This window comes from Bufo gargarizans, chromosome 7 (assembly GCF_014858855.1).
Source record: "Bufo gargarizans isolate SCDJY-AF-19 chromosome 7, ASM1485885v1, whole genome shotgun sequence".
Classification (NCBI taxonomy): domain Eukaryota; kingdom Metazoa; phylum Chordata; class Amphibia; order Anura; family Bufonidae; genus Bufo; species Bufo gargarizans.
Genome location: NC_058086.1, coordinates 54,141,336 through 54,163,024, shown reverse-complemented (window position 1 = coordinate 54,163,024; position 21,689 = coordinate 54,141,336). Strand labels below are relative to the sequence as shown.

The 21,689-nt window shown below is 45.5% G+C and overlaps 1 protein-coding gene across 1 annotated transcript in view; it reads left to right on the top strand.

Moving 5' to 3' along the window:
- The window catches only part of LRP8 (LDL receptor related protein 8), a 219,409-nt gene that overhangs the window by 191,754 nt on the left and 5,966 nt on the right, over positions 1 to 21,689 (top strand). Inside the window, exons 4-16 of the mRNA XM_044300565.1 lie at positions 2,628 to 2,996; positions 3,090 to 3,212; positions 4,291 to 4,419; positions 8,132 to 8,251; positions 9,036 to 9,161; positions 9,596 to 9,767; positions 12,724 to 12,951; positions 13,097 to 13,215; positions 13,656 to 13,795; positions 14,052 to 14,193; positions 15,510 to 15,662; positions 18,318 to 18,557; positions 21,186 to 21,254. Of these exons, the coding sequence (XP_044156500.1) occupies positions 2,628 to 2,996; positions 3,090 to 3,212; positions 4,291 to 4,419; positions 8,132 to 8,251; positions 9,036 to 9,161; positions 9,596 to 9,767; positions 12,724 to 12,951; positions 13,097 to 13,215; positions 13,656 to 13,795; positions 14,052 to 14,193; positions 15,510 to 15,662; positions 18,318 to 18,557; positions 21,186 to 21,254 (2,130 nt within the window). The remainder of the gene's footprint in view (positions 1 to 2,627; positions 2,997 to 3,089; positions 3,213 to 4,290; positions 4,420 to 8,131; positions 8,252 to 9,035; positions 9,162 to 9,595; positions 9,768 to 12,723; positions 12,952 to 13,096; positions 13,216 to 13,655; positions 13,796 to 14,051; positions 14,194 to 15,509; positions 15,663 to 18,317; positions 18,558 to 21,185; positions 21,255 to 21,689) is intronic.

Below are 21,689 nucleotides of genomic sequence, written 5' to 3'. Positions count from 1 at the left end.
ACCTACCGTGGACTCCTTCAAAAGAAACCTGAAAACCCACCTCTTCAGACAAGCCTACAACCGGTGACCCTGCTGCCTCTATACCGCCATGACCAGCTTCACCCGCACCTACTGTGTCCTTCTACCATACCATGTAGATTGTCAGCCCTCACAGACGGGGCCCTCTCTCCTTCTGTACCAGTTTGTAACTCGTCTTGTTTATGCTTAGTGCAGTTGTCTGTATTATGTATATGCACCCCTTATCATATGTGCAGCGCTATGGAATGAATGCCGCTTTACTAATAATAATATAAGGAGGCTCTCCAGTCTCGCCATCACAAACGGCGTGCTTCTCTCCTCCCACTAAATGGAAGATTAACCCCTAAGAAACCGGGCAAGTTCCTCTTCCCTCTACATGGCAACAGATTATAAAGGTTCATGCACACAACTGTTTGATTTTTTGCGGTCTGCAAATTGAGGTTCCACTAAACACAGATACCGGCCGTGTGCATTACGGATTTTGCGGAACGGAACAGCTGGCCCCTAATAGAACAGTCCTATCCTTGTCCGTAATGCGGACAATAATAGGACATGTTCTATTTTTATGCAGATCAGACATGCGGACATATTGGTAATGGAATGCACACTGAGCTATTTTCTTTTTCTTTGTGTGGCCCCATTGAAGTGAATGGTTCTGCATAAGGACCGCAAAAAATCTGAATGGACACTAAAAATAATTACGTTTGTGGGCATAAGCCCTAAGGCAGAACTTGCAGTTGTCTGATTAAAGGGAAAAACGTGTTGGGTGGGATTTCCCAGACCCTCACAACAGGTTGCTTCCTGTCAAATTTGCGTTTGGAAATTGGGAAACCTGGATGTAAAGTGCTTCCGACTTTCCTACCATCTATGAAATCTGCTTGTGTTTTTTTGCCAATCTCTGGACCCTTTATGCGATTTTAGTTTTTTCGCTTTGGAGAACTAGTTCTGGTCTGTCCAGTAACCTTGACATTCCGGTAACTGATAAATCATGGTGTTTCATTAGAACATTCCTTTCTCTGGGTACTGACTATTCAGCCTTATCTCTTAGGGAGTAAATCTTTGAGGAGGAGAAGGAAAATAATTGCTGTCTTGACTGACCCCATCAAGAAGCTTGCTAAAAAAAAAATGTCTGAGAACCTGGGCGCCAGACTGATAACAGAAAAAGTTTTCAGTTTTTTCTTCAAACAGACCAGTTGTGTCCACAGGGCCGTGACTGCAGCTCAGCGCTATTCACAGCCCGTAAAAGTAAAATCCCACCTTTTAAATACCATGGGTTTAAAAAAAAAAATCTAAATTCTGTGTTGTTTATTTTCTTATTACATCTTTATTGTGGTTGAAGATTTGTTTCTCTGATACAGAACTCCAAAAAGTCACCTACATAAACATAGACTTAGGCCTCTTTCACACGAACGATACGGATTGGCTCAGGATGCGTTCAGTGAAACTCGCACCATTTTTCAAGCAAGTTCTGTCAGTTTTTTCTGCAATTGCGTTCAGTGTTTCAGTTTTTTCCGCGCGGGTGCAATGCGTTTTGATGCATTTTTCATGCACGTGAAAAAAAACCTGAAGGTTTACAAACAACATCTCCTAGCAACCATCAGTGAAAAACGCATTGCACCCGGACGCAATGCGTTTTTCACTGAAGCCCCATTCACTTCTATAGAGCCAGATCTGCGTTACAAAAATGCAGCCTGTAGAACATGCAGCGATTCTCACACAATGCAGAACTGATGCGTGAAAAACAACGCTCATGTGCACAGACCCATTGAAATTCAATGCAGGTGCTGCGCGTTCCCCTCGCGCATTGCACCCACACAGAAAACGCACTGGTGTGAAAGGGGTAGTTAGGCTAGTTTCACATTTCCGCCTGTCCTCTGCCGCAGGCTGTTCCGATATAGAACGTCCTGCTGAAGTTCTCTGGATTCAGCACTGCTGTCCGCCCGCCAGACAACATTGACCATAATTGGGGTTTGGCAGAGATCCAGCTGCTACCCGGCAAAAATACGCGCAACGGTTTTTATCTGGCCAATTCGAAGATGTGAAAATAGCCTTAAAGGGAATCTGTCGCCAGGAAATTCACTGATTAAACCGGGCACAATGCCTTGTAAGGCTAGCAGATGAGCAGTTAAGTGCACCAAGGGCGGCCCTAAACCACTCAGTGCAATCTTGCTCCCCCTGCCTGCTCTGCCAGCCCCTGCCTTCCTTTCTTTACGGATAGGGCTAGGTTTCTGCCTTTGCCCTGTCAATCAGAAAGGAAAAGGTGGGGCAGGCAGAGGAAGTGGGAGGAGCAAGGGTGCACATAGTGGCTTGGGCCCGCCCTCTGTGCACTTGACTGCTCATTTGCATAGGGATTAAAAGTACTTTTTCTCCAGAAAGAATGATCGGTAAGTGAAAATTTAGCTGAGGTGACCCTACAAGGCACAGTGAATTTCCTGATGACAGTCTATCTTTAAAAAAATAACTTGCTGGTTTCCTGCCACCACTAGAGGGAGCTATAGTTCTCTTACCAGTATGCATCTCGTGCTATTTTGCTATGTATCTATGCGCTATTCCACTAGTTACTTAATTTAATTTGCGTTCTGACAGGTCTGTCTGTGTCTTTTGTGCAGGTTGCCCGCGTGGCGAGTTCCAGTGCCGCAATAAGTTCTGTATCTCTGCGAGCTTTGTGTGCGACGGCGTCGATAACTGCAGTGATGGAAGCGATGAAGAGGATTGCGCCTTAGTCACGTGTAAATCAGGACAGTTCCGCTGCGGGAAGGGCGTGTGCATCCCCGAGAAGTGGCTGTGTGATGGCCAAGCCGATTGTGCGGACCAGTCCGATGAATCCGAAGATCGCTGCGGTCTGAAAAGTCAGCCGCAGGCAGTGACGCAGTGTGGCCCGCAAGAGTACAGATGTGGCAACGGCAAGTGTATTCACCTGAACTGGAGGTGTGACGGTGACCAGGACTGTAAAGACCACTCCGACGAGAAGGACTGCCGTGAGTACAGTCGCATTATATTCATAGGGAAAGTGACGTGCTCCAGTCTGATTGGTTAGAAATGACGTTATATGCACTTTCCTACTCGCGCAGCTTTGGTGTCCTGCCGTCCGGATGAGTTTCAGTGTGGAGATGGCTCCTGTGTATATGGGATGTACCAGTGCAATGGAGTCAGAGACTGCCTCGATGGCAGCGATGAGACGGGATGCCGCACTGGTGAGTCCGCTTTATTGATATATATACTTGAGGCAGACTGGGGGCAAAATTTAAAGGGATATTCCCATCTTAAGTCTTGGCATATCTCTAGGATATGTCATCACGAATAAAGGGGCCATAGTGCTGCTTCAGCGATGCAGCACCTTCTACGCCTTTTCCTGCGCAGCTGCATTCAGGGGGACAGCTGCAATTCCCTGCTCAGCCAGGAGCGCTGCTCTGTGGGCAGAAGCAGTGAAGGGTTTCAGTGCTGCAGCCACTTCATTCCTCGGATTGAGAGGGTCCCATAGTTTGGGCCTTCACCAATCAAAAAATGATGGCATATAACTTGAAAAGGCCCTGTACACATGCATGCTCGGCTGAGTGTGGCTGTATTTAAAATGGGGAGAAGGCTGCTGCCGGCTCCTCTTCCCTGAGAATATAAGGATCAGGCATATTGAAATCCAGCAGCTTGATCCTTCTTTTCCCCTAACATCTGGTATTACAAGAAAGCCAGGACAGCCCCATGTATGGCCTGTGGTCAGCCGGTCCCGCTGAAATCGACTGGTTTGGCCAACGGGAAATAATATTAATGACCAATGACATCAATATCACATTGGCGGGGGTCTGAGCCTCGATCAGCTATTTTGGGAAGTTACGGTGCTCACCAGAGCTCTGGTGATGATGGTGACCTCCCAAGCTCGGTGCCATACAATGTACAGTGGCTGTGCTTTGTATTGCAGTTCAGCCCCATTGACTTGCATTGGGTTGAGCTGCATCTAGGTCACATGACCGATGTACGGCGACATCACATAGCCTAAAAGCTGATCGCTGGGGGTCCCAGCTCTTGGACTCCTGAGGATAACCCCTTTAAACTCATGTGTATGGCCAGCTGAAGGGATCTGGAGGGGACAGCAGGAGCTGGCAGCAGCTTACTCCCCTGACCCCATGGTGATTGGTTGATAACCCCTGCTGAGGGTGGATTTACTGGATAGTACCCAATTTTTCCAGAACCAAAAAAGAGCTTAATAAAACTTCCATCAACTTTACAACTCATCGCGTTATACTGTTAACACCAATAATACGGATTTCCTCTTTGCAGCAGTGGAAGGGCCTTGTGATACAGAAGGAACATTTCAGTGCAAAAGCGGAGAATGTATTGACATTCGCAAAGTGTGTGACTTTCGTCAGGACTGCCGGGACTGGTCTGATGAGCCTCTGAAGGAGTGCGGTGAGTTTCTTCCTCCCCGGTTTCATTATTTTTATAGGAGGGTTTACGATGTTGATGGTAACGGAGCTCAGACTTCTAGATGAAGCGAGAAGTTGGATCCTACAGCCGTTCTGTGCACGTGGGACCCAGACGCGGCATTTACAGACCAAGCAAAACTCATGTAATAGTAATGTGCTTGTAAACTTGGATCCCCGTCCTCATTAAATTTTACCAACTCAAACAGACTTCAGGATTTCTGGTCCGTGAGCCCTTCCCCAAATCTCTCGTCAGTAAGCTCCAAGTGTAACTGTGACCTACATGTAATAATGAGAAATTACTGGAGTAATAAATTATAAAAAAAGAAAATGGCTGCACACCATTATACATACAAACAATAGAGCAAAGAAATGGGGGTCATTTAAATAAAAGTGGTACAATACCGACTACAAGTGAGTTAATCAAAGCTCTTAGCGCACATACGTGTCGGGCCCATCTACCAGGCGTCAAGGTGGCTTCCGCAGATAAGTCCCTAAGGCTACTTCCACACTTGCGGCAGTGTGATCCGGCGGGCAGTTCCGTCGTCTGAACTTGCCGCCGGATCCGCCGATCTGCCGCTGACTGAAAGCATTTGTGAGACGGATCCGGATGCGGATCCGTCTCACAAATGCATCGCAAGGACGGATTCGTCTCTCCGCTTGTCATGCGGACCGACTGATCCGTCTTGTACATTTTTTCACATTTTTACCGATCTGCGCATGCCGGAACGACGGATCCGGCATTCCGGTATTCTGAATGCCGGATCCGGCGCTAATACATTCCTATGGGAAAAAATGCCGGATCCGGCGTTAAGGCAAGTCTTCAGTTTTTTTCGCCGGAGAGAAAACCGTAGCATGCTGCGGTTTTCTCTTTTGCCTGATCAGTCAAAACGACTGAACTGAAGACATCCGGATGCAAACTGAACGGATTACTCTCCATTCAGAATGCATGGGGATAAAACTGATCAGTTCTTTTCCGGTATAGAGCCCCTGTGACGGAACTCTATGCCGGAAAAGAAAAACGCAAGTGTGAAAGTACCCTAACACTAGTATACTGCCTCTCTTTGGACTTAGGGCTCTTTCACACTTGCGTTGTCCGGATCCGGCGTGTACTCCACTTGCCGGAATTACACGCCGGATCCGGAAAAACGCAAGTCAACTTAAAGCATTTGAAGACGGATCCGTCTTCAAAATGCGTTCAGTGTTACTATGGCAGCCAGGACGCTATTAAAGTCCTGGTTGCCATAGTAGTAGTGGGGAGCAGTATACTTACCGCCCGTGCGGCTCCCGAGGTGCTCCAGAATGACGTCAGAGCGCCCCATGCGCATGGATGACGTGCCATGTGATCACGTCATCCATGCGCGTGGGGCGCCCTGACGTCACTCTGGAGCGCCCCGGGAGCCGCACGGACGGTAAGTATACTGCTCCCCCGCTCCCCACTACACTTTACCATGACTTTAGCGTCCTGGCAGCCATGGTAACCATTCAGAAAAAGCTAAACGTTGGATCCGGCAATGCGCCGAAACGACGTTTAGCTTAAGGCCGGATCCAGATTAATGCCTTTCAATGGGCATTAATTCCGGATCCGGCCTTGCGGCAAGTGTTCAGAATTTTTGGCCGGAGCAAAAAGCGCAGCATGCTGCAGTATTTTCTCCTGCCAAAAAACGTTCCGGTCCTGAACTGAAGACATCCTGATGCATCCTGAACGGATTTCTCTCCATTCAGAATGCATTGGAACGACGGAACTCTATGCCGGAAGAAAAGAACGCAAGTGTGAAAGAGCCCTTACCTAAGCCTACAATATTCAGGGCAGTGTAGGAACCAGCTACATAAATGGAGTAATAAATTAACACTTATGTTTGAGGAGACCCGTCGCCTGTCCTGACATGTCTGTTTTAGGAAATACTTGTATTCCCCATTCTGGAACAACTTTTCTCATAACTTTGCATTGTGCCCTTCCTCTGTTATTCCACTTGGAAATGTATGACTGTATTGAGAACTGGATGTTACCGTTTCCCTGGTCTAAGAGGTGTGTTCCTTCACAGTCTGGTCTTTGAAGGAAATCAGACTCTGCTTGACTAAGTCTTGAAATCTTTGGTCAGCCATCTCGGTTATATTAACAGTTCTCTATACAGAGGTCTGCTGTTCTTATGGAAGGTATAAAACCGAATAAGACTGGGACCTTTTTATTTTTATGTCTTGTTAGTGAACCTGTTGCCGAACCAAGTTGTATCTGTATCCTACTCAGCTGCACTGTCTTATTAAAAGGGTTCTCTGGGTTTTTACTATTGATGACCTATCCTCAGGTCCGACACCCGGCACCTCCGCCGATCAGCTGTATGAGGAGACGGCGAGCGCAGTTCGCACATGCTGTCTCCCTTCTCTCTTCCTGTACGCTGTTGCTGTCTATAGCAAAGACCATAGACAGCAGCAGTGGACAGAAAGGGAAACGGCATGTACGCACTGCGCTCGCCGTCTCTTCATGCAGGAGTCCGACACCCCCACCGATCTGATAGTGATGACCTATCCTGAGGATAGGTCATCAATAGTAAAAGCCCGGAGAACCCCTTTAATAAGACCTATTTCCAGGGCTGTGATCTCCAACAGCACCATCAAGCCATTGCAGACGATGCCAAGCTGTGAGGACACAATGGGCATGATAACTCCTAGTCTGTCAGCCCATTGGCGCCTCTCAACCTGATTACAGGGTGCTGATGGGTTTTCTTGTTAGCCAGGGGCCTGGCAAAGCCCCCAAGATTTAGCTTCCAGTCATGGCTTAATAGTTGGGTGTTGCCTTGACAGGCGATAATGATATGAAGTATTAGTCAAGATATTGACGACCTATCCTCAGGTCTGATTCCTGGCTGTTTAAAGGGATCACAGTGCTCATGCGAGAGCTGCATCCTCGTCATTCATTTCTAGATTGTAGCGGCAGCACAGTGTAACTACAACTGCTTGTCCCATTCACGTAAACGGGAGCGGACGGTGTAATTACAGCGCACCACTGTTACCCTAAGTTCACACTTGAGCGTTTTACAGCGCGTTCAAACGCGCTGTAAAACGCTCAACACATGAAAACCAATGCTTCCCTATGGGAATGGTTCTCACCTGGGCGTTTTACAGCGCGTACGATCGTGCTGTAAAACGCCCGACGCATAATCAAGTACTTGAGCTTCTTTGGGGCGTTTTGACGCGCGTTTGTGGCCATAGGACACTGCAGTCAATGACACAAACGCGCGTTTACTATTACAAAAACGCGCATAAAAACGCGCGTCAAAAACATTTATAAAATCTTTTCATTCATGGTCCATAGGGGGTTCATTTTACTCTATTGTGATTTTGTGTTGACGGGAATGTATTTTTTACTACAAAATGTATTGTTTACTGAAGGAAAAAAGTACTAAAAAGTAAAGCTCCGTTCAGAGAGCCGTCTATATGACCCAATAAGAAGAGCTATTGCCCATAGTAATAAAGAAAAATAATAAAAACTGGAATCTGGTCACTGCGGGCAGCGTCTGCATTTTTGATAAATAGCGAGTTTTGGTTCAAAATAAAAACCATTGTTCTGGTCATTTTCTTATTTTTATTCAGCCATGGTGAAAAAGATAGTATTAAAGGGGTATCTTCATCCGCTGGATATGCCATAAATGCCTAAGATAACCCCTTTAAGAGTATGTGACTTTTTCATCTTTTCTTAGGAGTCAACGAGTGTTTGATAAATAATGGCGGCTGTTCGCACATCTGCAAGGATCTGAAGATGGGACATGAATGTGACTGCCCCACGGGCTACAAGTTAATTGACAAAAAAACTTGTGGAGGTAAGTGATGCACTGAACAAGGTCTTCACTGTGCTCCTTATCAGCCTCTTATCAATCTGTTTCCCTGTAAAGCTGGATGGAGGCAAACTATGCAAGTGCTACAGGGCCCTGGTGAGGGAGGGGGGGGGGGGGGGTGGAGCCGTCACTAGGGGAAGCTCAGTGCAAAGAGATTATGTTCTTTCATTCCAGTAAATGGTAACTGTATGCATTCCTATGCACTGAGCTCCCCCTAGTGGTGGCTGCAGGAAGATGGATTTCTAATAAAATGGAAGCAGATATATCAATGTATTTATACCAGTTGTCTGGTGTAAATAAATGGAGAAATATGTTGGTCAGAAGTCGTGCCATATTTATGAAGCACCTGTTCCACTTTTTTGGACATGTAAGTCAGATAAAGTGGATGAGTTGGAGGGTGACTTTTTCAATTACAAAATGTTTCAATTTCACTTAATAAGAAAAAAATATCTTATTTGACAGAAATCTGGGGCGTTGCACTTTGCATTGCCTGGGAGTGATTGTCACCCACATCCTGGGAAACTGGGTGCGGCAGGGGGGGCCCTTACTAGGTTTTTCTATGGGGCCCTATGAGATCTGTGTACAGATGTCAGGGGGGAAAAGAAGGATTGCACTTTGTAATTCAGCATGGCCGATCCTTTTGTTCTGAGGGGAGATAAGCCGCCACCTGAGCAGCGACTTACTCCCCGCTAAGAACTAATGCGCCCCTGGCTTAGCCGAGCGCATTCGTTGCACATTCCCATATATCGCCTTGTATATTTGATTTCAGATATTGACGAGTGTGAGAACCCCGATGCGTGCAGCCAGATCTGTGTCAATTATAAAGGAGACTATAAATGTGAATGTTATGAAGGATTTCAGATGGACAGCGTGTCTAAGACGTGCAAAGCAGCAGGTGAGTGACAAGCGCGTCAGCGAGGGATGAGCAAGAACAAGAAGCGGCTTTAGATCAATTTAATTATTCACAAGCTTACAAGACGTGATGGTGTAAAGACGAGGTCTAGGAGCCTGGAGGGAACAGCCTAAAGGCAGCGAGTAAGGCCTTGTTATAACCAGTGTAATAGGTCGCTCCTAGACTAACAGGCTGGGCACATTTTTTTTTTAAACAGGCTCATTAAGGGTCTAAGAATGCAAATTGGGTATTAGGGTTCATGCTTCAGTAATTTTATTCCCGAAAAAAATAGCTTCTCACATAATGTGGTGTACAAAATAATTAATAGAAAACATAAAATACGGTATATATCTTTATTTTAAGTATAAATATATAGAATGCAGATAACTGTTGAAACAACATGTAAGAAGTAGCGCGTCACTTCCTGTCTCCTCCAGGACAGAGTCCATATCTGATCTTTACCAACCGGCATGAGCTCCGCCAAATCGATCTAGTCCGCAGAGATTACTCGCGTCTCGCCTCGCAGTTAAAAAATGTTGTATCTCTGGATGTAGAAGTGATGAGCAAAAAGATTTACTGGTGTGACCTCTTCCATCGCAAGATTTACAGGTAAATTTCGTCTGGACCGGCCGACTCTCTGACGTGTATGGTGGTGTGCCTGGGCATGTTGAATTTAGATAACCGATCCTTTTTGTTCTCAAGTGACATAAGTCGCTGCTTATTCCCCTCTTCTTATTGAGAACACGTTCCCTCTTGGCCGAGTCAAGTTGGGTCTCTGGAAGAGTCATTATTGAGGTGTATGGGCACCTTTGATGTATAAGTATGTGTATTGTATAAATGTGTAAAATCAGGGCTACACTTATCATAGGATGAATATGGAGATATGAATGGACAGAGCCAGAAAAACTCAGCACCCCGAAACAGCTGTCTGTAGATGAGATGCTAGCTTACTTAATATCCAAGTCTTGTCTCAAGGCCAAGGTTGAACATTGACTTACAGTTGCAACAAAAACTATGTGAACCCTTTGGAATGATATGGATTTCTGCACAAATTGGTCACAAAATGTGATCTGATCTTCATCTAAGTCACAACAATAGACAATCGCAGTCTGCTTAAACTAATAACACACAAAGAGTTAAATGTTACCGTGTTTTTATTGAACACACCATGTAAACATTCACAGTGCAGGTGGAAAAAGTATGTGAACCCTTGGATTTAATAATTGGTTGAACCTCCTTTGGCAGCAATAACTTCAACCAAACGTTTCCTGTAGTTGCAGATCAGACGTGCACAACGGTCAGGAGTAATTCTTGACCATTCCTCTTTACAGAACCGTTTCAGTTCAGCAATATTCTTGGGATGTCTGGTGTGAATCACTTTCTTGAGGTCATGCTACAGCATCTCAATTGGGTTGAGGTCAGGACTCTGACTGGGCCACTCCAGAAGGTGTATTTTCTTCTGTTTAAGCCATTCTGTTGTTGATTTACTTCTATGCTTTGGGTCGTTGTCCTGTTGCATCACCCATCTTCTGTTGAGCTTCAGCTGGTGGACAGATGGCCTTAAGTTCTCCTGCAAAATGTCTTGATAAACTTGGGAATTCATTTTTCCTTCGATGATAGCAATCCGTCCAGGCCCTGACGCAGCAAAGCAGCCCCAAACCATGATGCCCCCATCACCATACTTCACAGTTGGGATGAGGTTTTGATGTCGGTGTACTGTGCCTCTTTTTCTCCACACATAGTGTTGTGTGTTTCTTCCAAACAACTCAACTTTGGTTTCATCTGTCCACAGAATATTTTGCCAGTACTGCTGTGGAACATCCAGGTGCTCTTGTGCAAACTGTAAACGTGCAGCAATGTTTTTTTGGACAGCAGTGGCTTCCTCTGTGGTATCCTCCCATGAAATCCATTCTTGTTTAGTGTTTTACGTATCGTAGATTCGCTAGCAGGGATGTTAGCATATGCCAGAGACTTTTGTAAGTCTTTAGCTGACACTCTAGGATTCTTCTTCACCTCATTGAGCAGTCTGCGCTGTGCTCTTGCAGTCATCTTTACAGGACGGCCACTCCTAGGGAGAGTAGCAGCAGTGCTGAACTTTCTTCATTTATAGACAATTTTGTCTTACCGTGGACTGATGAACAGCAAGGCTTTTGGAGATACTTTTATAACCCTTTCCAGCTTTATGCAAGTCAACAATTCTTAATCGTAGGTCTTCTGAGAGCTCTTTTGTGCGAGGCATCATTCACATCAGGCAATGCTTCTTGTGAAAAGCAAACCCAGAACTGGTGTGTGTTTTTTTTATAGGGCAGGGCTGCTGTAACCAACACCTCCAATCTCATCTCATTGATTGGACTCCAGTTGGCCAACACCTCACTCCAATTAGCTCTTGGAGATGTCATTAGTCTAGGGGTTCACATACTTTTTACACCTGCCCTGTGAATGTTTACATGGTGTGTTCAATAAAAACATGGTAACATTTAATTCTTTGTGTGTTATTAGTTTAAGCAGACTGTGATTGTCTATTGTTGTGACTAAGATGAAGATTAGATCACATTTTATGACCAATTTGTGCAGAAATCCATATCATTCCAAAGGGTTCACCTACTTTTCCTTGCAACTGTATAGGATAGCTGCCTTACATCTGGTGGTATTAGAGGCAGAGCTTAATCTGCATCCCTTTCTTCCCAAAATTCCAGAGGAGCATGTATGGTAGTCTCCTCACACTGACTAAGGCGCTCTCACACCAAAGAGAGATCCTACACATTTCTTCCTTATAAACAAAACAGAACACAATATCTTATAATTCCTTAAAGTGCACCTAAACTTTTATAAAGTTTTTTTAAAAGTTACACATGCCCAAAAATTATTTAGTAATATATTTTAATAATTGATTTTGTTTTACTAGCAAAACTGGGTTTTTTATATATTGCTTTTCACTGCAGCACATACAGAATCCGTACAAGGTAGCCATGTATATGGTGTAGGGATTCTGTGTTCTACATTATGCACTGCAGTGCACACCATACGTAGCTGCTCCTGCCTGTGCGCGCGCTGCTGAAAGCTCTGCATAGCACATTGGTGCGGGATACACTGCACTGATGTGCTATGCCAGGTTTTAGTGGAGCGGAGCGATGACAGGCAGTAGCTCTGCATAGCACATCCTCGCTCTTCTAAAGCCTGGTATAGCACAAACCGAATCTAAACTGAATGGAGCTAAACTGCAAACAGACATCTGCTGCGGTTTCCAGCAGCGTCCATCCACACACAGCTCTAAGGCTACTTTCACATCTGCGTTTTTGCTAGATCCGACAGGGGATCCGCAAAAATGGTTCGTTCAGTTTTGTCCCCATTGACAATAAATGGGGACAAAACTGAAGCGTTTTCCTCCGGTTTTGACGGATCTCAAAACCAGAAAGGAAAACGCAGATATGAAAGTAGCCTGCAAGATGTCCTTTCTTCGCACAATCAAAGCAATAAACCACTGCCAGCATGGCCTCCCATTAAATCCACACCAAAATTCCCTAACCCTGATTTTCCATTTCACCTTTTTTTTCTTTTTTTGCAGTGCCCCTCTGGATCGTGCCTCAGACCCTGCAGAACATGTTGTGTTGGTCAACAGCCATCTCCACTCCCCCGAGGGTCTGGCTGTAGACTGGATCCACAAGAACATTTACTGGACAGATTCTGGAAATAAGACTATTTCTGTCGCAACCTCTGATGGCTGCAAACGGAAAACACTCTTTAACCAGAGCCTGGGGGACCCAAGGGCCATTGCGGTTGATCCTACAACAGGGTGAGTCCTAGTACGAAGAAGACTGGAGATTCCTAATGCTAGAAGAATGATTCACATGGGGGCTGTATAGCCCATATTAAGGAGGTTATACTATACTATGTTTTTACATTAACCATTGATTGAGAATATGTGTGCTTGCTTTAAGGTTCATGTTCTGGTCGGACTGGGGAGACCCCGCTAAGATAGAGAAGGCTGGCCTGAACGGGGGTGACCGACAGGTTCTGGTTTCTGATGAAATTGAGTGGCCCAATGGGATCACATTAGGTAGGTGACAATTATAATTATTAATAATAAATAAATGATAATTTCAAACATGTCAGAATCTGCCACCTTCAATCTGATGCATTAAAACAGTTTCCGACGTTCCCATAGAAATGAATGGAGGGCGTCAGCGCATACGTGGTCCTCTCTCTTTTACTTCGGTGGACTTTGGACCTGTACCTATCAGACATTGGTGGTATGTCTTCATGATATGCCACCAATGTTTGAGAGGGGTCAGCCCCTTTAAGTGCCATTTTACAGATCTATTACATTTTAAGTGGCAACGTGTGTATTCGGTCAAATGTCTTTATTTTGGAAAGGGATGGGGAGCATGCAATCTGTTTTCCTTAACATGACGCCAAGAAAACATGCCTCTTGCATGGCAGTGATGAAGTTCCATGTCTCTGTGTGCCATCACTGATTCCTTCATCTTATTACCCCAGATGTGCTGACCCATCGTTTGTATTGGGTGGACTCGAAGCTCCATACCCTCTCCAGCGTGGACTTCAATGGGTCAAACAGAAAGCTGCTCATCTTCTCCGAGGAAAAGCTCAGTCACCCCTTTGGTCTGGCAGTCTTTGAGGTAAAATCCCTATACTGTAATATTATAGTCCGTCTGACAGGTGGTAAACGTATGATCGTTGAAGACCCCTCATGCATGATCAGTGCTGCTCCATCCCGAACTCCTCCTCACCATGGTCTTGTACATGGGGGACTCAGTGCCCCCATTCTATACAGGACCCTGACCAACCAAACACTTATTGTGAAACCTATGGCTAGATGATGTGTTTTGTGGGATAATCTGCAGATTCCATTTCACCTCTGACAATCTTCTCCAGGATAAGGTGTTTTGGACAGATCTGGAAAATGAGGCCATCTTCAGCGCCAACAGATTGACAGGAAAAGACATTTATGTCCTGGCTGAGAATCTCAACAATCCACATGATATAGTTGTTGTTCATCAGCTAAAGCAACCAAAAGGTACGAGAGCCATCTTGTTCTGCAAAGTGTTGGCATGTGTGTGCGATGAAGAGAGAGTAGGATTTTGACATACCACATGCACTTACTATACAGTATGGTAGCTTTTATACAATTGTGTGTGTGAAGGCACCTGTAACCCATGGCCTGTCTGACACACACCCAAGGTCAGCTGTAGTTGGGCCCATGAGCAATAGAGTCACAGTTAGCCGTCTGCCTACTTCACCCCAGGATAGACTAGTATAGAGCAACCCATGGCCTGTCCGACACACAGGGGCATAGCTAAAGGCTCATGGGCCCGAGCCCAAGAGTACAGCTAGTGCCCCCCTTCCCTCGGTGCTTTGTAGTCAGAGAAGCACATAGCCTTTGTGCTGCCCTGAGGCAAGCAAAAATTGCAACGCGCCCCCCCCCCCCCCATGCCGAATTCTTGACCTAACCTCTTCCCTCCAGCCAGTGGTGTAACTTGACTAGCATGCACTTTCTATAATACTGGTGTCATTGGGCCCCCTCAGGCTCTTGGGCCCAGTAGCGACTGCTACCTCTGCACCCCCTATAGCTACGCCCCTGGCTTTTATATGCTCTGTTAATGTCAGTGCTGGAGGCTCCATCACACCTTGAGTTCAATTTTTTTTCGTTCTTATGAAAGTCCTAATGCATATGTGAACTCAGCCTAACCTAAATAGTCATGGGCATCTGCCAAGGTTTGTCTGTTATCATAAGACCCGATCACACCCATTTTCCTAAAAGGCTCTACCCCATTGTTAATACTCCTGTACCTAAAAATTGGTTCTGATTCTTGATAAATAATACAGAAGTTTTTATGGATTTTAAAGTTGGTTCATGAGCTAAAGCCCTTCCATTCTCATGGTTCATGGGAACCCCAGTGATCAGACATCCAGCAGAGGTTAATGACATATTCTAGCATTATATCATCATTTATTGGGGTTGTCTGGGACATTTAAAAATCACGAAGAAGAAAGGGATGTGATAAAATCACAAAATTCCCCTCCAGGTGTTGTAGCCACCTGCATGTGACTGCTGCAGGGCAGCAACAGAGACTGTCAGGAGCCTTTTGCAACTCACAGATTTGGGGTATAGCCTGTGGAGACCCCATAAATGTGTAAGATGGGAATACCCATTTAAGCTTTGTCAAATAGAATGATGTCACCTGGCAATATGGTGACTGAGCTCTGCCTCCCTCACAGTTTCGGATAGGTCTCTCTACACCCATGCAGAGCCCTTCCAATGTGTAGTTCCCGAGCTGAATTTTTCTTCATTCCTCTTGGCTCTTGTGGTGACAATGATTGAATGTTTTGCAGCTGTAAATGCCTGTAACCAAGGCCCTCTACCGAATGGTGGGTGCGAATACCTGTGCCTGGCGGCCCCTCAGATTTCCGTCCATTCACCCAAATACACATGTGCCTGTGCAGACGGTGTGGAGTTGGGGCTGGATATGAGGAGCTGTGGGAAAGGTAAGAAGAAAAATAGCCAGGAACATACTCTTTATGGTTGATTATTGGCGGTGTGATAAGCTGGAAATGTAAGGTAATTGTAAAGAAATCAATATAATTAAAGCACTATCTGGTCTTATCTGAAGGCTATATAGAATGGGGGGTGGGGGGGGGGGAGATGCTGAGCTTGGAGATTTAGCTGGTTCCATTATTTTATTCAGTATTTTCATGTAAGTAGCTGATTATAGGTTGAGTTCTGCATAACCCACCCACACATAGAAAAAGCCTGTGAGTCCTGGTTACCCCACCCACGTGTAGAGGAAGCCTACTTATCCCAGGTACACATCGAGAAAGCCTGTGAGTCCTGCTTATCCCACCCACATGTAGAGGAAGCCTGTGAGTCTTTCTTATCCCACCCACATGTAGCGGAAGCCTGTGAGTCCTGCTTATACCACCTACATGTAGAGGAAGCCTGTGAGTCCTGCTTATACCACCCACATGTAGAGGAAGCCTGTGAGTCCTACTTATACCACCCACATGTAGAGAAAGCCTGTGAGTCCTGCTTATACCACCCACATGTAGAGAAAGCCTGTGAGTCCTTCTTATCCCACCCACATGTAGAGGAAGCCTGTGAGTCCTTCTTATCCCACCCACATGTAGTGGAAGCCTGTGAGTCCTGCTTATACCACCTACATGTAGAGGAAGCCTGTGAGTCCTGCTTATCCCACCCACATGTAGAGGAAGCCTGTAAGTCCTGCTTATACCACCCACATGTAGAGGAAGCCTGTGAGTCCTGCTTATCCCACCCACATGTAGAGGAAGCCTGTGAGTCCTGCTTATCCCACCCACATGTAGTGGAAGCCTGTGAGTCCTGCTTATACCACCTACATGTAGAGGAAGCCTGTGAGTCCTGCTTATCCCACCCACATGTAGAGGAAGCCTGTGAGTCCTGCTTATACCACCCACATGTAGAGGAAGCCTGTGAGTCCTGCTTATCCCACCCACATGTAGAGGAAGCCTGTAAGTCCTGCTTATCCCACCCACATGTAGAGGAAGCCTGTGAGTCCTGCTTATCCCACCCACATGTAGAGGAAGCCTGTGAGTCCTGCTTATACCACCCACATGTAGAGGAAGCCTGTGAGTCCTACTTATACCACCCACATGTAGAGAAAGCCTGTGAGTCCTGCTTATACCACCCACATGTAGAGGAAGCCTGTGAGTCCTTCTTATCCCACCCACATGTAGAGGAAGCCTGTGAGTCCTTCTTATCCCACCCACATGTAGTGGAAGCCTGTGAGTCCTGCTTATACCACCTACATGTAGAGGAAGCCTGTGAGTCCTGCTTATCCCACCCACATGTAGAGGAAGCCTGTAAGTCCTGCTTATACCACCCACATGTAGAGGAAGCCTGTGAGTCCTGCTTATCCCACCCACATGTAGAGGAAGCCTGTGAGTCCTGCTTATCCCACCCACATGTAGTGGAAGCCTGTGAGTCCTGCTTATACCACCTACATGTAGAGGAAGCCTGTGAGTCCTGCTTATCCCACCCACATGTAGAGGAAGCCTGTAAGTCCTGCTTATACCACCCACATGTAGAGGAAGCCTGTGAGTCCTGCTTATCCCACCCACATGTAGAGGAAGCCTGTAAGTCCTGCTTATCCCACCCACATGTAGAGGAAGCCTGTGAGTCCTGCTTATCCCACCCACATGTAGAGGAAGCCTGTGAGTCCTTCTTATCCCACCCACATGTAGAGGAAGCCTGTGAGTCCTTCTTATCCCACCCACATGTAGTGGAAGCCTGTGAGTCCTGCTTATACCACCTACATGTAGAGGAAGCCTGTGAGTCCTGCTTATACCACCTACATGTAGAGGAAGCCTGTGAGTCCTGCTTATCCCACCCACATGTAGAGGAAGCCTGTAAGTCCTGCTTATCCCACCCACATGTAGAGGAAGCCTGTAAGTCCTGCTTATCCCACCCACATGTAGAGGAAGCCTGTGAGTCCTGCTTATCCCACCCACGTGTAGAGGAAGCCTGTGAGTCCTGCTTATCCCACCCACATGTAGAGGAAGCCTGTGAGTCCTGCTTATCCCACCCACATGTAGAGGAAGCCTGTGAGTCCTGCTTATCCCACCCACATGTAGAGGAAGCCTGTGAGTCCTGCTTATCCCACCCACATGTAGAGGAAGCCTGTGAGTCCTTCTTATCCCACCCACATGTAGAGGAAGCCTGTGAGTCCTGCTTATCCCACCCACATGTAGAGGAAGCCTGAGTCCTGCTTATACCACTCACATGTAGAGAAAGCCTGAGAGTCCTGCCTCACCCCGCCTACAAAGAGTGATTGGCAGCTCTTCCTGCACACAAACTCATACAAGAGAAGCTGTTAGTACCTGTATTTGAGCAGTGGGAGCAGAAATCACAGGATTTCTCTGTGTGCAGGACTCACAAGCTTTCTTAAGTCATATGCACAGCTATTTGTATGAAAATACTAAATCAAACAATAAATTCTATATCTCCCAAACTCAGCGTCTCCATCTATCACACAATACCCTCAGATAAGAGACCTGACAAATCCATTTTTAATTTAGAAATGGAAATATGGGATCCAAATGAATAAATATATATATGTATGTATGTATATTATTTATTTTAACAATTACCTTTCATCTTTTTGTTAGTTGCAGTGATTACTACTACTCAAGCACCTTTACCACCACTCCTGACTGAGTCTCTTGCTACAGAGCCTATTCCTACCACAGTTGCCAAGACTACTGCAAAGCCCACCACGACCACCACAGTCACGACCACTAAGATAATCTATGACTCCAGCCCCACTGACAATCTCCGAACTACCTCTAAGCCCAGCCACCGAGAAATCCACTTTACAACTACTGGGAACAACAGCATATACCAGCACTGTAAGAGTCTCATTCTGCCTTAAAATGTCTGTTACCTAATAGAATGTGCAAGGTTCAGTTGTTGGCCTAGTTTCTTGCAGAGTATGTATCTGTGTGCAAGCTAACGATAAGGACTATTGTGGTTCCTACTGAAGATCGGCATGGACAGCACCGCAGAATATGTTGCTGCCATACAAACAATCAATGTACTACCAATACTAACGTATAGCTGTAACTTCAGCAAACACAAACCTTCCCAGTATTAATACTGCCAGTAGAAACCGAAGAATCCTGCCCAAGGCTTTCTGCTAGTATTATTCACTGTTACTAGTTATACGCAGATTGTACAGATGCTTGTGCTGGATAATTGCCCCGTGTTAAGTGTGCCATCAATTTCCCGATAGGCAGACGAAATGCTCGTTTGTCAGGTGATCATTACTGATGCTCTACATAAAATATTTTTTTTGCCGGCAACAGATCTGCCGACAACAATGAATCTGTATGGGAACAAACAATCGTAGTAGCCACCACTTATCACCATACGGAGAATAAATGCAGCTCACACCATCGGGCAATGACTGGGAAAGAATGGTCCTTTCGTGATCATTACAGCTAGTATCGGGCCATGGAAATGGATCCTAAAGCCATGCAAAGACACCACTTTCCTTTTATAATACCTGATAATAGTGGTGTTGTGCTAGGAGCACAACATCCAAAACTCTATGTAGCATATGGGTGCGGTGCTGCCAGGCTTCTCCTTTCATGCATGGACATGCACAGCCAAGTAGAGTGATAGAAAAAAAATAGGATAAGCGGCAGCGCGTCCAGACGAGTCAGAAGCAGATTATAGTTCTTTATTAGTATCTCTTATAGGTTATGCGGCCAAACAGGCCCCTTCTTTAGACCAAAGAGCAGTTAGCTATGAAGGTGTGAGATAAGGGGTTACCAGTCAGTTTTTAAAGGGAACCTGTCACCAGGATTTTGTGTATAGAGCTGAGGACATGGGTTGCTAGATGGCCGCTAGAACATCCGCAATACCCAGTCCCCATAGCTCTGTGTGCTTTTATTGTGTAAAATATGCAAATTAAACTGAGATGAGTCCTGTCCCTGACTCATCTCACGTACAGGACTTATCTCCCGTTAATTTGCATATGTATCAAATCGTTTTTTTTTACACAATAAAAGCACACAGAGCTATGGGGACTGGGTATTGCGGATGTGCTAGCGGCCATCTAGCAACCCATGTTCTCAGCTCTATACACAAAATCCCGGTGACAGGTTCCCTTTAAGTCCTTTGTAGTGGATAAAATAACATGCAAAGAGTCTCCAAATGAATAATAGACGATCACAGTGATATAAATGTCACATCACATGCAAGTATGAGGAGGTCCCATTAATCCGATAAGCAGGAGGTTTTATAGAGAACTTGGATTCCGTCCCAACCGATCCAGGAGCGGGCATGTAGGTGATGTGGGCTCCGCTGCAGCTGGGATCTTGGGATGTAAGGGAGTCCATCTCTAGGTGCGCAGTGGAGATATCGGAGCCTCGTTAGACATGTTGATAACACTCAAGGCCGAGGCCACACAACATTCTTAGACTGTAACGTTTTCCTTATACACAGGCACAATAGATTGTTTTGTCACGGAAATGATACAGTAAGATAAAATGGAGTTTATAGGACGAGGTGGTAGAATTATTTATCTGTTCAACACTCGGACCTCAAAGCTGCTTGTAAGAGAGCAGCAGCACCGTATGTGAGGGGTGGAAGCGTTTGCCCTGGGGCTGAAGTAGTGACCTTTTAGATAGTGATGGCCAATGACTTAAATGGGAGCAGAGCTGCAGTAGCCCCAGTGCCAGCAGTCAGACCCCCATGATATTGATGATGATGATGATCTATATTTTTTGCCTGCTGACCAGATTAAAAACAGGGACATAGATAATTAGTGTTGAGCGAATTGAAGTATCCGAATTTCAGGGAAAATTTAATTTGCCGCGGAGCTGAATTTCCTTGTGCTTCATGGTAACAAATCGGAAAAAAAAAAAAAAAACATACTCGCCCATTTGAGCGCAGAGGCTGCTGCAGCCATCTTGCTTGAACATCCCGTGCAAAATCTTGCGCGCGGTGACATATGACGTCACCACGCTGGCCAGCATGACATCATCATCATGCACCGCACAAGGTTTTGCACAGGATATTCAAGCAAGATGGCCATGGCGGCCTCTTTGCGCTAAAATGGATGAGGTAAGTACAATTAAATTTTTTATTTTTTTTAAACTGATCAACCCCTGAAAGACCTAAATATTCATCTCTGATGACACGATTAGTGATGAACACAGCATCTGAGGGGTTCAATGACAGGGGGCGTTCCTCGTCATTGCACCCACTACTTACAAAGAAATGCGCTTTGTGACGAAGTAATTCGTCACAAAGCGAATTCTTTTGTAAAATTTGGCAAAGCAGCCAAATCGAATTTTTAAGAACTTCGCTCATCTCTATAGGTGATCTATAATGTGTCATCACTCAACTAAGGGAACCCATTTGATCAGACTCAAGGCCCTGCAGAATTCGACAATGCCATAGGCTCTGGTAATGGTGTACATTCACGGCTGTCAGGTTTTTCTAACCTGTATTGTTTCATCTTCTTTTAGATGGTAATGCAGATTCTGACCTCAGGTCCACACTGACTGCTGCAGTCATTGGAGTAGCGGTGCCAGTGGGTGAGTAAAATAGAGACTAATGGGAACAAAGTGTGTCCTGAAATGTTGGTCATGGAGGAGGCCTAAGGGAAATAGACAAGAAGGCAATTTATTTAACCCAAATAGTGACATTTCAGTCCACCAGTCTGGGATATAACATTGCTCCTTACAATTACTGTAGACAAAAAGCCCAAGATGCAAGTGCATAAAATCTAACTTTTAATGAAAAATTGTATATTCCCAAAATAATTTCATTAATACATAAAATGCCTTTGATTCCGATGGAATTAACCGGATTACAACCAAGCTTTGTACATGTACAGCACTTGGTGCAGGGCTTTAATCAGGAGCTCTGTACGTGGACTGTGCAGGATTAAAGCTCTGCAGTCTAGCAGGAGCAGGTCTGAGCAGTGTATTGCTGCTTCTGCCTTCTCCTTGTCCTGGTGCATAGCGCTC